At 44.9% G+C, this 13895-nt stretch overlaps 1 protein-coding gene across 2 annotated transcripts in view; it reads left to right on the top strand.

Annotated features, from left to right (window-relative positions):
- b4galt2 (UDP-Gal:betaGlcNAc beta 1,4- galactosyltransferase, polypeptide 2) overlaps positions 1 to 13895 on the top strand; it is a 161652-nt gene that overhangs the window by 81599 nt on the left and 66158 nt on the right. For both annotated transcript variants that reach the window (XM_041896118.1, XM_041896119.2), the window contains one exon: positions 2497 to 2732. In XM_041896118.1, the coding sequence (XP_041752052.1) occupies positions 2497 to 2732 (236 nt within the window). The remainder of the gene's footprint in view (positions 1 to 2496; positions 2733 to 13895) is intronic.

Genomic DNA, 13895 nt, shown 5'->3' with positions numbered 1-13895 from the left:
CCAGGGCCCATAGGGTGTGCCATTTGGGATGGGGTAAGAAAAATATAAATGGGGTGCCATTTGGGAAGCAGCACATGTATTTTTATTTTTAGTGTCTTAGGTGTTATCATTTCAAAGCTGTTGATACTGTTTTTATCAGAGGCAACATTATGCTTCACCTTGCTGCAAACGTTTATTTACACATACCCAGTTTGCTTTTAGTATTTAGTAATTATTAGGATCCCCAACTAGCTGCTGCCGAGGCATCCTCAAATCCGCATCCTCAAAAAGTTATACAGCTGCACCATTGAGAGCATCTTGACTGGCTGCATCACTGCTTGGTATGGCAACTGTTCGGCATCCGACTGCAAGACGCTACAGAGGGTAGTGCGTACGGCCCAGTACATCACTGGAGCTGAGCTCACTGCCATCCAGGACCTCTATACCAGGCGGTGTCAGAGGAAGGCCCTAAAAATTGTAAAAGACTCCGGCCATAGACTGTTCTCTCTATTACCCTATGGCAAGCGGTACCGATGCACCAAGTCTGGAACCAACAGGACTCTGAACAGTTTCTACCCCCAAGCCATAAGACCACTAAATAATTAACCAAATAGCTACCGTACTATCTGCATTGACTCTCTTTGCATTAACTATTTTGACTCATCACATATGCAGCTGCTACTGTTTATTATCTATCCTGTTGCCTAGCCACTTTCCCCCTACCTATATGTACATATTTACTTCAATTACCTCGTGCCCCTGCACATTGACTTGGTACTGGTACCCCGTGTATATAGCCAAGTTATTGTTACTCATTGTGTATTTATTCCTCGGGATATTATTATGTCTATATTTTTCTCTCTGTATTGTTGGGAAGGGCCTGTAAGTAAGCATTTCACTGTTAGTCTACACCTGTTGTTTACGAAGCATGTGGCAAATAACATTTGATTTGATGTCTTGTGTGGTACCGATGAGTGTCCGAACTGTGTGCCAACAGCTTGAACAGACAGTTCGGTACCTTTAACACATCAACACCTTGCACAAAGACCAATAGTGATGCGGTCCATCTCTTCTCAACTTTGAGCCAGGAGAAATTGACATGCATGTTATTGACAATACGTGCTGCTCTGTTCTGGACCAACTGCAATTTGCCTATGTACTTCTTTGCCGCACCTGACCACACAACTGGGCAGTAGTCCAGGTATGACAAAATGAGGGCAGGTAGGACCTGTCTGGTTGACTGAGATGGCAAGAAAGCAGAGAAATAACTAATTGAGTCATGTTTTGATCATGACAGCTTGCTCAACTTGATCAATCGCCACATTATTCAATAATAGATCTAGATGAGGTTTAGGGTTGATTGAGTGATTTGTCCGAAAAACTATGCTTACATTTTTTAAAAATACACTACATAGCCAAAAATAGGTGGACACCCCTTCAAATTAGTGGATTCGGCTATTTCAGCCACACCCATTGCTGACAGGTGTATACAATCGAGCACACAGCCATGCAATCTCCATAGACAAACATTGGCAGTAGAATGGCCCGTACTGAAGAGCTCAGTGACTTTCAACATGGCACCGTCATTGGATGCCACCTTTCCAACAAGTCAGTTCATCAAATTTCTGCCCTGCTAGAGCTGTCCCGGTCAACTGTAAGTGGAAACATCTAGGAGCAACAATGGCTCAGCCGCGAAGTGGTAGGCCACACAAGCTTACAGAATGGGACCACCGAGTGCTGAAGCATGTAACGCGTAAAAATTGTCTGTCCTCGGTTGCAACACTAACTACCGAGTTCCAAACTGCCTCTGGAAGCAACGTCAGCACAAGAATTGGTCATCGGGAGCAACTCCATATTAATGTCCATGATTTTGGAATGAGATGTTCGACGAGCTACTTTTGGCCATGCAGTGTATTTAGCATCAGCCTATTGCTAGTTACTCATTCTAAAACTGACTGCAGCTCTATGTTAAGGGTGATAGTTATTTATTTTACTGTCGTAGTCGACGTGTATACAGTTGAGTCGTCAGCGTACATAGACACACAGGCTTTATTCAAGGTCAGTGGAAGGTCATTAATAAAAACAGCAAACAATAATGGCCCAAGCCGGCTGCCCTGCGGTACACCACACTCAACCGAATTTGCATTAGAGAGGCTTCCATTAAAGAACCCTCTGTGTTCTATTAGATAGGTAACTCTCAATCCATGATAAGGCAGAGGATGTAAATCCATAACACCTATGTTTTTTCAGCAATAGGTTATGATCAATGATATCAAATGCCGCACTAATGTCTAACAAAACAGCTTCCACAATCATCAGTCATTTGTGTCAGCATGTTGAGTGCCCTTTCCTATAAGCATGCTGAAAGTCTGTTGTTAATTAGTTTTCTGTAAAATAACATTGTATTTGGTTGAACACAATTTTTTCAAAAAGTTTGCTAAGCACAAGTAACATGCTGATTGGTTGGCTGTTTGGCTGCTTTGATGTTGACCATGTATTCCCCCTTTCTCTCTGCAGTGGGCCGCCTCCTCATCGAGTTTGCCTCCCAGATGACAATGGAACGGGTGCAGAAGGAGAACCCAAATGTGACGGAGGGGGGCAAGTACACCCCGCCGGACTGCCGTGCCAAACAGAAGGTGGCTATCATTATCCCATTCAGACACAGAGACAACCACCTCAAGTACTGGTTGCACTACCTGCACCCCATCCTTCGACGGCAGAAGATCGACTATGCCATCTATATCATCACCCAGGTCAGTAGAAAGCAGGTCTTCAAGGAAAACTGCCATTAGTCTGGCTGCTTTTACATAGTATGGGGCCTTATACACTTGTTATACCATATAGTATATAGACTTTTTCAAATCAGTCACATGCATCATGTAGCCTAGCCCATAGGCCTACAGTATATATTTTGATAAGGTTTGTAGTAACTCAAAACGTAGCCTATAAGCTTAGGACCCCTGGAACAGTGTTGAATAGCCCATAGCCTACAGAGCCGTGAAACGTGTTCTTATAAGCTATTACGCAAACAATAAGCCAATCGCGTTTTCACTGGCCACTATTTAAAAGAGGATCCCAGCTTTCTCGTGCTGCTATATTTATTGCTCAATTCTTAAAATTAAGCACATTCATCTGCTTTACAAACGGTGTAGCCTACCTGGCATATTAAAAACGTAACCTCCATTTGCTATTAGAGTGCAGGCTACGGATGACATGTTTGTGGGCCCTTATAAATAAACAATTATTCCACACATATATTAGTAGGCTATATGTAAAGACCAGATTAAATTGAGAATAGTCTGATGGTTGAGAATATTATCAAGTGCTTGTCAAATTGTGAATGAGAGACTGATGAAGTGTGTACAGCCTGCACAAGAAACAGAGCAGAGCGCTTGCCTTTCATGCAGCTTTAAAAAAATAATCATTAGAGTCACATCATGCAGCCTTAGAATATATTAGAAATCAAAACATTAAGGCTAACGTTTGTATCACAACTAAAGTTGCATAAATAACTCTCAATTAAGCATATAGGAGGACCGGTTTCTTTGTTAACCTCTCAAAACAGAATAGCCACATGTGCGCACTTCCTTGGAAATCGTTTGGGAAAAATATACTTTCTATTTTATTCAGCTATGTTCAATGGTATTCTTCATACTATAAATAATATAAAATAATGCCACGGGAAATATAAGCAAATCCTGCTAAATGAACAAGTGTAGCCCACAGCCATATGGCATAGCCAGATCAGGACCTGACATAAGGACGACTCAGAATATGCTATTCTGTTCTTCTGAAATATGCAACGTTTTCTTCATATCATAATGTTTCTTTAGACCTGCCTAAAATAAATAATGGATTTATTGTGATGGTGTAGGCTATATTACATGGATTTATTGTGATGGTGTAGGCTATATTAAATGGATTTATTAGACTTCATAAAATGTTGATGTTCCAAAAGTCCGCATCAGTGGCTTGTAGGCTGGAAGATGACAAAATGTAATGACCGCCACAGCCCTAGATGTGACTAAGCTCAATATTGAGCCTGAGAGAGCTATGAAATACTATGTCCATAGTGTACACCTACACATCATGGCAGTTTTATTTCCCAGGTTAACTCTCTCCATATGGCTCAGTCAGATAGTGAGTGGTGCTCTATAATTGTTACTATAATAGGAGCTTCACGCCGCGGCTGCAGTGGGATCTACTCCATCCCAAAACAACACAACCAGAGGAGAGAGAGAAGCCTTGACAATCAAAAAGGCACCAAGAGACCAGAGAGACCAGGGCTAGAAGAGATGGGATTTTGATGCAGTAGTCCCATCCACACCTTTTTGCTTCTGCCGTTTCAACTTTCTTCCCCTTCTCTCCTCTCTCGGAGGACACTTAATCTATCATGCTTACCAGAGTGTTAAATAGTTGTATGTTGGAGCATTTTACTCAGAGCTGTGGGGAGGGAGTTGGGGAGAAAGATGGGATCATTTCCCAGTTTATTCATGCCTGCAGATAATGTCTGCCATGTCCTTGACCGACTAAACTCAATGCCACGATTTACAATGGAGTTGAGCAGCGACGAGTGTGGGCGGACTGGAGCTCCGACGTCTATTCTTTGGGTGCTGAAATCTGTCGTTCTTTTTATTTAAAAAAAAAACGACTCGCCGCTCAACTCCTGGAGTTGAGTTTAATCGGCTACCATGTCCTATGTGCCAAAACCGTATTTTGAGTGAAATGAGCCAGAGAGACAGACAATATACCTTCTCCACCCGCCACACCCCAGGCCAGCAGCATCAGTACTACAGTACCTGCTATGTTACTCAGTTGAAGAGAGGGTCTACTCTGCTCTGCTCCTAATCTGATTCTGAACATGTGAACTCTTCTAGGAGATGCACAGACACAGGTAAAAGGCCCATTGGGGTTAGAGTGGTGCAGCAAAGTGCTTCAACCCCATTACTGTGCAATTAGCTTAGGGATGTGGTGGCTTGATGGCATCACATGCGGCCTAAATTGACCAGTGGGAAAACAAATGGGGCAAAGCCTGGCAGACCCAGTGGACTTCTACCTGATCTCAGATAGACTCAGTAGTGTATTCATACGTTACGAAGGACAGCCAGCAATAAGGCATGTAATGTTCTGTGTGGGTGGACACGGTGTCTGTGGTGCTGGAGGTCTGGGTCTACTGTATCTGCTGCAGAGCTGTGTTACCTGCCAGGAACCAACGCCGATGTTTGCTTGTCGCCCCTATGATGCTCATCATGTTCATTGGAAGGAGGCCCAGACTGGGGGGACTAAAAAAATAACACACATTGCTGGCTATGCTTTTAACATATGCTAGGTTGTCACGCCCTGGCTCTGGGGACTCTGTTATGTTGAGCCAGGGTGTGTAGAATTTATGTTTTGTGGTTCTATGTTCAGGATCTAGTTGATGTGTTTCTATGTTGGCCGGGGTGGTTCTCAATCAGAGGCAACGTGAATCAGCTGTTGCTTGTTTTCTCTGATTGGGAACCATACTTAGGTAGTCGTTTGGCATTTGTGTGGTGTGGTATCTTGTTCCGTGTTGGTTTGTGTTTGTACCCAAGGACTTCACGTATCGTTTTGTTGTTTTGTTCGTGTGGTGAATTAAAATAAAAGATGTTCGCATTCCACGCTGCGCATTGGCCCGTTTCTTCAAATGACGATCGTGACAGAAGATACCACCTCGACTGGGTCAAGCAGCGTGAAGAGGAGAGAGATTGGACTTGGGAGCAGAGGATGGAGAGTCTGGCGAGAGCCATGGAGGGCATATCCACGGGGGAGAGGCACCCCCAATAAATTGTTAGGGGGGGGGACATGGCATGGGCGACGGGGCTGCTGGAGGCAGATAAAGGGCGAGTTTGTGGACGAGGAGAGAAGGCCACCGGGTTACGGGAGCCATTGGTGATTAGAGGATGGGAAAGTGTAGAGGCACGGCGAGAGGTACTGAAGTGTGTTGCCAGTCCGGTCCGGCCCGTTCCTGATCCCCGTATAAGGCCAGTGGTGTGTGTTCCCAGTGCGGTCCGGCCTGTTCCTGTCCCTCGCACCAAGCCTGTGATGCGCGTCGCCAGCCCGGCCCGGCCGGTTCCTGCCGCTCGCACCGAGCCAATGGTGCGCGTCGTCAGCCCGGTCCGGCCTGTTCCTGCCCCTCGCAACAAGCCAATGGTGCGCGTCGCCAGCCCGGTCCGGCCTGTTCCTGCCCCTCGCACCAAGCCAATGGTGCGGCCGCCAGCCCGGCCCGGCCTGTTCCTGCTCCCGCACCAAGCCTGTGGTGCGCATCGTCAGTCCGGTCCGGCCCATTTCTGCTCCCCCGCACCAAGTCTATGGTGCGCGTCGTCAGTCCGGTCCGCCCGCGTCCTGCTCCCCCGCACCAAGTCTATGGTGCGCGTCGTCAGCCGGCCCGCCCGTACCGGCTCCCTGCACCAAGCCAATGGTGCGCGTCGCCAGCCCGGTCCGGCCCATTCCTGCTCCCCGCACCAAGCCAATGGTGCGCGTCGTCAGTCCGGTCCGGCCTGTTCCTGCTCCCCGCACCAAGCCTGTGGTGCGCGTCACCAGCCCGGTCCGGCCCGTTTCTGCTTCCCGCACCAAGTCTATGGTGCGCGTTGTCAGCCCGGACCGGCCTGTCCCTGCTCCCCGCACCAAGCCTGTGGTGCGCGTCGTCAGTCCGGCACAGCCCGTGCCGTTCACCGGTGCCTGGTCAGGTACCGGTCAGCTGCTCCACACCGGAGCCTAAGCAATCCGGCTCCACCGATGTCCAGTCCAGCTCCAGCCAGCGGGACCAGACCAGGGGCGCTACGGGGGGTTGTTAGAGGGTGGTGGTCAAGCCCGAGCCGGATCCGCCTCCGAGGAGGAATGCCCACCCGGCCCTCCCCTGTTCGGGTTTATGTTTGGCGCGGTCGCAGTCCGCGCCTTTGGGGGTACTGTCACGCCCTGGCTCTGGGGACTCTGTTATGTTGAGCCAGGGTGTGTAGAGTCTATGTTTTGTGGTTCTATGTTCAGGATCTAGTTGATGTGTTTCTATGTTGGCCGGGGTGGTTCTCAATCAGAGGCAACGTGAATCAGCTGTTGCTTGTTGTCTCTGATTGGGAACCATACTTAGGTAGTCGTTTGGCATTTGTGTGGTGTGGTATCTTGTTCCGTGTTGGTTTGTGTATGTACCCAAGGACTTCACGTATCATTTTGTTGTTTTGTTCGTGTGGTGAATTAAAATAAAAGATGTTCGCATTCCACGCTGCGCATTGGCCCGTTTCTTCAAATGACGATCGTGACATAGGTACATCCATTATCAACAAAATGATAATTTTTCAACTAATTAGAAACACTTCATGGTTGGTCTAGAGTAGCAGTGAAATGATTTAAATGATTCCTGGAAACCTCTAAGCAGTGCTGGCTGGGAGATGTGTGTGTGAGTGTGAGAGTGAAAGCGTCCGCATGCTTCCCAGCCGAAACAGTTTGAAAGAGTTTTTGCATACTGTATATTATGACGACAATTTGTGATGTTTTTGTTAGTTTTGGACTTCGGTAAGCGTTTATTCAGTTGTTCGGGCACACAAAAATGTTTATTGAGGCAAGCCGAAGTCTACGCCCCTTCGTCGGTGATTGGTCAACAGTCTTTGTTGTCATTCACCGAGAGACGACTCGTTTTCATGCACATTTCTTTATTGAGAAATACTGTACCAAACATCTTAGTTAGATGTAAAATTGATCTCCTCTGCAAAAACGTCAAAAATAATGACAGGTTTCTTGAGTTATCTTCTATTAATTGTGACTATTATGAGGAAGTACAGTACACTAGCTACGGCGTCTCAAAATGGACAAACAGTACTCTTGCTGCTGTTTTTCTCGTTTTTCAAGCGAAGGTCTTTTAAGGGAGTATGCGAGCACACTCGTTCGGTTCGTGTGTGTGTGTGTATGTATGTGTGTGTAAGGGTGTGAGGGAGGGTCAGATGATGCTGCTTGTCCTAGTCGTGACATGGAGATGGCTTTGAGCCTTGGCCAGAGGTCTTATGAGATACATTTGAATACTTATATTAGAAGTCACTTAAATGATATCATTCAATTCCCCAGCTCTACAGACACCATGGTGCCCATGCTGGGCCAGTCTCAGTCTGTACTTTAACTAACTGCATGGTTTGCAAATAATGGTTCATAGTATAATCACACAAAGTACTGCAATTTGCAGATGGCTTTATGTATGCTGCCCTCTATGTTATCTAAGCTTAGGCTGAACTATAGGCTGAACTCCTCGTGATTATCAACACATGACATGGTTATCTCTCACCCCTGAGATAGTGAGGTCCTCAGAGGCAGATTACTTAATATCAGTTTCATAAATGGACCTTTACAGATGCAGGATCTTAGTTTGACCTACGCTTAGTGTACAAAACATTAGGAACACCTTCCTAATATTTTGTCTGGATGTCCTTTGGGTGGTGGACCATTCTTGACACACACGGGAAACTGCTGAGTGTGAAAAACCGAGCAGCGTTGCACTTCTTGACACACTCAAACCGGTGTGCCTGGCACATACTACCATACCCTGTTCAAAGCCACTTAAATATTGTGTCTTGCCCATTCACCCTCTGAATGACACACATACACAATCCATGTCTCAATTGTCTCAAGGCTTAAAAATCCTTCTTCAACCTGTCTCCTCCCCTTCATCTACACTGATTGAAGTGGATTTAACAGGTGACGTCAATAAGGGATCATAGCTTTCACCTGGATTCACCTGGTCAGTCTATGTCATGGAAAGAGTTGCTAATGTTATGTACATTCAGTGTATATTGTCACAGCAAAATAATCCTTCAGCAAAATAATTTGAACGTTTAGTCCACAATGTTACTTGATCGGTGCTTAGGCTATTAGTAGGCTACATAAAAAGTGCAATACTGTTAAAATAACCGTGTGTTAGTGTGGATTTTCAGTGAATGTATGTAAATCACGAAGCTGCGGTGCAGGAAAATTATCAGCAATAAAAGAGTGATCAAATTAAGATCGTACAACTTTCTTTTAGCATGTTTAAAGAATGGAAACGTATTGCAAAAAGTGTGAATTATTTTGACTCTAGTCTCTACCTTTGATGAGCATTTAGGTCTCATTCCTTCACCCAAGTAGTATAGAAACTCAAGCCCTCTGTCACGCTCTGGCTCCGGGACTTTGTATGTTGAGCCAGGGTGTGTTCGTTTCGTTGTGTTCTGTTTGGTTGGGTTGTTCTATGTGGTTGTATTTCTTTGTTTGGATGAGTGACTCCCAATCAGAGGTAACGAGTGTCAGCTGTTTGGCTCGTTGTCTCTGATTGGGAGCCATATTTATAATGTCTGTTTTCACCTTGTGTTTGTGGGTTTTTGTTCCTTGTCAGTCATTGTCTGAGGACGTTACGTATCGTTTATTGTTTTGTATTCGTGTTTGCACTTTACTATTAAAGTATGTTCGCTCAACACGCTGCGCCTTGGTCCTCTCTAACCAACGATCGTGACACCCTCCTTAAGAGGCAATCATAATTTTCTTATCTGCAAGGAAGGTTTGCAGGCAGAGTTAAGAAATCTTCATAAACCGCTCAGTCTAAAGAAAGGCTACCTCCCTCTCTTTATTGGTGCCTTTTCTTCCTCAGGTCTAATATCCCAGTGTGGGATTGTGATACGCTCTTTATCGGGCACATTCTCCACTGGTATGAGTTGAAAAAGCAAAAAAGGAGGAGGTTTGTGCAATTGACCAAGAATAGGATATCGATCTTATGAACAATTCTGTTTCTGCCCTCTGTGACTGTGTGTTCCTGTGTGTTCTAAAAAACACTTGTACTGTTTTGCAGAGCAGACGGTGTAAAGTGTCTGGTAGTTGCGTCATACTCTCCGACCAAGCGAGCAGGCAGCCATTAGATCCCGGGTGCAAAGTGGTGCTGAGATTGCACTAGCATGTGTTGCAATTAAATATTAATGATGGCTTAAGATGCAAACTTCTGTTCGTTTCTCTGCACAGCCCTTAACCTTGCCTGGAGAAGGAAATAGATTCAAAGATGACAGAGAACTAACGTTTAGAATGATTGGTGGGCTTTGAGGAGCAAGCACAATATTACTGCACTGAAGGCTGCGGATGTCTGTCACTCCAACTCTATTTTACAAAGAAGAAGAGAAAAGACCAAGGACTCGCTGATGATGTATGTTGATACCAAAAAATGTATCTGATGATTTCTGCATATGTACATTGGATGGTGCCCACATTGATAGTGTCCCGGTTATAAATATATGGGTGGCTATCTTTCAAAAAGTGTATTGATGAGTTAGTTAAGAAGTTATGAATTAAAATGGTCTTCCTTTATAGGAATAGGTCATGCCTTTTGTTAAAAAGCAGAAAACTAATAATTCAGTCAACATTCATACTGGTTATAGATTATTCCGATATCGTCTATATGAATGCAGCTGCCACTGTATTGAAGCCTTTGGACGCAGTTTATCACAGCGCACTACACTTTATTACGGGTGATAGGTTCAGTACACGTCACTGCTTTCTGTATCAGAAAGTAGGCTGGCCACTTTGAAGTCTCCTAGATCGATGCATTGCGGTCATTTGGTTTATACAGTGGGGAAAAAAAGTATTTAGTCAGCCACCAATTGTGCAAGTTCTCCCACTTAAAAAGATGAGAGAGGCCTGTAATTTTCATCATAGGTACACGTCAACTATGACAGACAAATTGAGAAAAAAAAATCCAGAAAATCACATTGTAGGATTTTTAATGAATTTATTTGCAAATTATGGTGGAAAATAAGTATTTGGTCACCTACAAACAAGCAAGATTTCTGGCTCTCAAAGACCTGTAACTTCTTCTTTAAGAGGCTCCTCTGTCCTCCACTCGTTACCTGTATTAATGGCACCTGTTTGAGCTTGTTATCAGTATAAAAGACACCTGTCCACAACCTCAAACAGTCACACTCCAAACTCCACTATGGCCAAGACCAAAGAGCTGTCAAAGGGCACCAGAAACAAAATTGTAGACCTGCACCAGGCTGGGAAGACTGAATCTGCAATAGGTAAGCAGCTTGGTTTGAAGAAATCAACTGTGGGAGCAATTATTAGGAAATGGAAGACATACAAGACCACTGATAATCTCCCTCGATCTGGGGCTCCACGCAAGATCTCACCCCGTGGGGTCAAAATGATCACAAGAACGGTGAGCAAATATCCCAGAACCACACGGGGGGACGTAGTGAATGACCTGCAGAGAGCTGGGACCAAAGTAACAAAGCCTACAATCAGTAACACACTACGCCGCTAGGGACTCAAATCAAGACATTTCCCCCTGCTTAAGCCAGTACATGTCCAGGCCCGTCTGAAGTTTGCTAGAGTGCATTTGGATGATCCAGAAGATCATTGGGAGAATGTCATATGGTCAGATGAAACCAAAATATAACTTTTTGGTAAAACTCAACTCATTGTGTTTGGAGGACAAAGAATGCTGAGTTGCATCCAAAGAACACCATACCTACTGTGAAGCATGGGGGTGGAAACATCATGCTTTGGGGCTGTTTTTCTGCAAAGGGACCAGGACGACTGATCCGTGTAAAGGAAAGAATGAATGGGGCCATGTATCGTGAGATTTTGAGTGAAAATCTCCTTCCATCAGCAACGGCATTGAAGATGAAACGTGGCTGGGTCTTTCAGCATGACAATGATCCCAAACACACCGCCCGGGCAACGAAGGAGTGGCTTCGTAAGAAGCATTTCAAGGTCCTGGAGTGGCCTAGCTAGTCTCCAGATCTCAACCCCCATAGAAAATCTTTGGAGGGGAGTTGAAAGTCCGTGTTGCCCAGCGACAGCCCCAAAACATCACTACTCTAGAGGAGATCTGCATGGAGGAATGGGCCAAAATACCAGCAACAGTGTGTGAAAACCTTGTGAAGACTTACAGAAAAACGTTTGACCTGTGTCATTGCCAACAAAGGGTATATAACAAAGTATTGAGAAACTTTTGTTATTGACCAAATACTTATTTTCCACCATAATTTGCAAATAAATTCATAAAAAATCCTACAATGTGATTTTCTGGATTTTTTTTCCTCAATTTGTCTGTCATAGTTGACGTGTACCTATGATGCAAATTACAGGCCTCTCTCATCTTTTTAAGTGGGAGAACATGCACAATTGGTGGCTGACTAAATACTTTTTTTCCCCACTGTATAGCACGCTTGCACAAACTTCCACCGTACCTTACTTCATTTTTAACCTACAGACATACAAGCTACCAGACCCAGTCTCATGGCTAATTCTGGAGATCACTTTTAAATCTACTTTTAGTTTTTTTGCACCTTGTTGAATAATCTAAAAAACTCTCTGAAATGTGATGATTTGGTGCCTCTAGGGAAGGGATTATCAACTAGATTCAGCCGCGGGCCGATTTCTTCTTGAGCGGAAGGTCAGGAGGCCGGAACATAATTACAAATAATTTGTAGACTGCAAATTGACCACAATAAGCCCAAACAGATATACAGTGAGGGAAAAAAGTATTTGATCCCCTGCTGATTTTGTATGTTTGCCCACTGACAAAGACATGATCAGTCTATAATTTTAATGGTAGGTTTATTTGAACAGTGAGAGACAGAATAACAACAAGAAAATCCAGAAAAACATATGTCAAAAATGTTATAAATTGATTTGCATTTTAATGAGGGAAATAAGTATTTGACCCCTCTGCAAAACATGACTTAGTACTTGGTGGCAAAATCCTTGTTGGCAATCAGAGGTCAGACATTTCTTGTAGTTGGCCACCAGGTTTGCACACATCTCAGGAGGGATTTTGTTCCACTCCTCTTTGCAGATCTTCTCCAAGTCATTAAGGTTTCGAGGTTGACGTTTGGCAACTCGAACCTTCAGCTCCCTCCACAGATTTTCTATGGGATTAAGGTCTGGAGACTGGCTAGGCCACTCCAGGACCTTAATGTGCTTCTTCTTGAGCCACTCCTTTGTTGCCTTGGCCGTGTGTTTTGGGTCATTGTCATGCTGGAATACCCATCCACGACCCATTTTCAATGACCTGGCTGAGGGAAGGAGGTTCTCACCCAAGATTTGACGGTACATGGCCCTGTCCATCGTCCCTTTGATGCGGTGAAGTTGTCCTGTCCCCTTAGCAGAAAAACACCCCCAAAGCATAATGTTTCCACCTCCATGTTTGACGGTGGGGATGGTGTTCTTGGGGTCATAGGCAGCATTCCTCCTCCTCCAAACACGGCGAGTTGAGTTGATGCCAAAGAGCTCGATTTTGGTCTCATCTGACCACAACACTTTCACCCAGTTCTCCTCTGAATCATTAAGATATTCATTGGCAAACTTCAGACGGGCCTGTATATGTGCTTTCTTGAGCAGGGGGACCTTGCGGGCGCTGCAGGATTTCAGTCCTTCACGGCGTAGTGTGTTACCAATTGTTTTCTTGGTGACTATGGTCCCAGCTGCCTTGAGATCATTGACAAGATCCTCCCGTGTAGTTCTGGGCTGATTCCTCACCGTTCTCATGATCATTGCAACTCCACGAGGTGAGATCTTGCATGGAGCCCCAGGCTGAGGGAGATTTACAGTTCTTTTGTGTTTCTTCCATTTGCGAATAATCGCACCAACTGTTGTCACCTTCTCACCAAGCTGCTTGGCGATGGTCTTGTAGCCCATTCCAACCTTGTTTAGGTCTACAATCTTGTCCCTGACATCCTTGGAGAGCTCTTTGGTTTTGGCCATGGTGGAGAGTTTGGAATCTGATTGATTGATTGCTTCTGTGGACAGGTGTCTTTTATACAGGTAACACACCGAGTCCCTTTAAGAGTGTGCTCCTAATCTCAGCTCGTTACCTGTATAAAAGACACCTGGGAGCCAGAAATCTTTCTGATTGAGAGGGGGTCAAATACTTATTTCCCTCATTAAAATGCAAA

The sequence above is a fragment of the Coregonus clupeaformis genome, chromosome 14 (genome assembly GCF_020615455.1).
Source record: "Coregonus clupeaformis isolate EN_2021a chromosome 14, ASM2061545v1, whole genome shotgun sequence".
In the NCBI taxonomy this organism is placed as follows: Eukaryota; Metazoa; Chordata; class Actinopteri; order Salmoniformes; family Salmonidae; genus Coregonus; species Coregonus clupeaformis.
The sequence above is the reverse complement of the archived record's forward strand: the minus strand, read 5'-3'. Positions and strand labels throughout refer to the sequence as shown.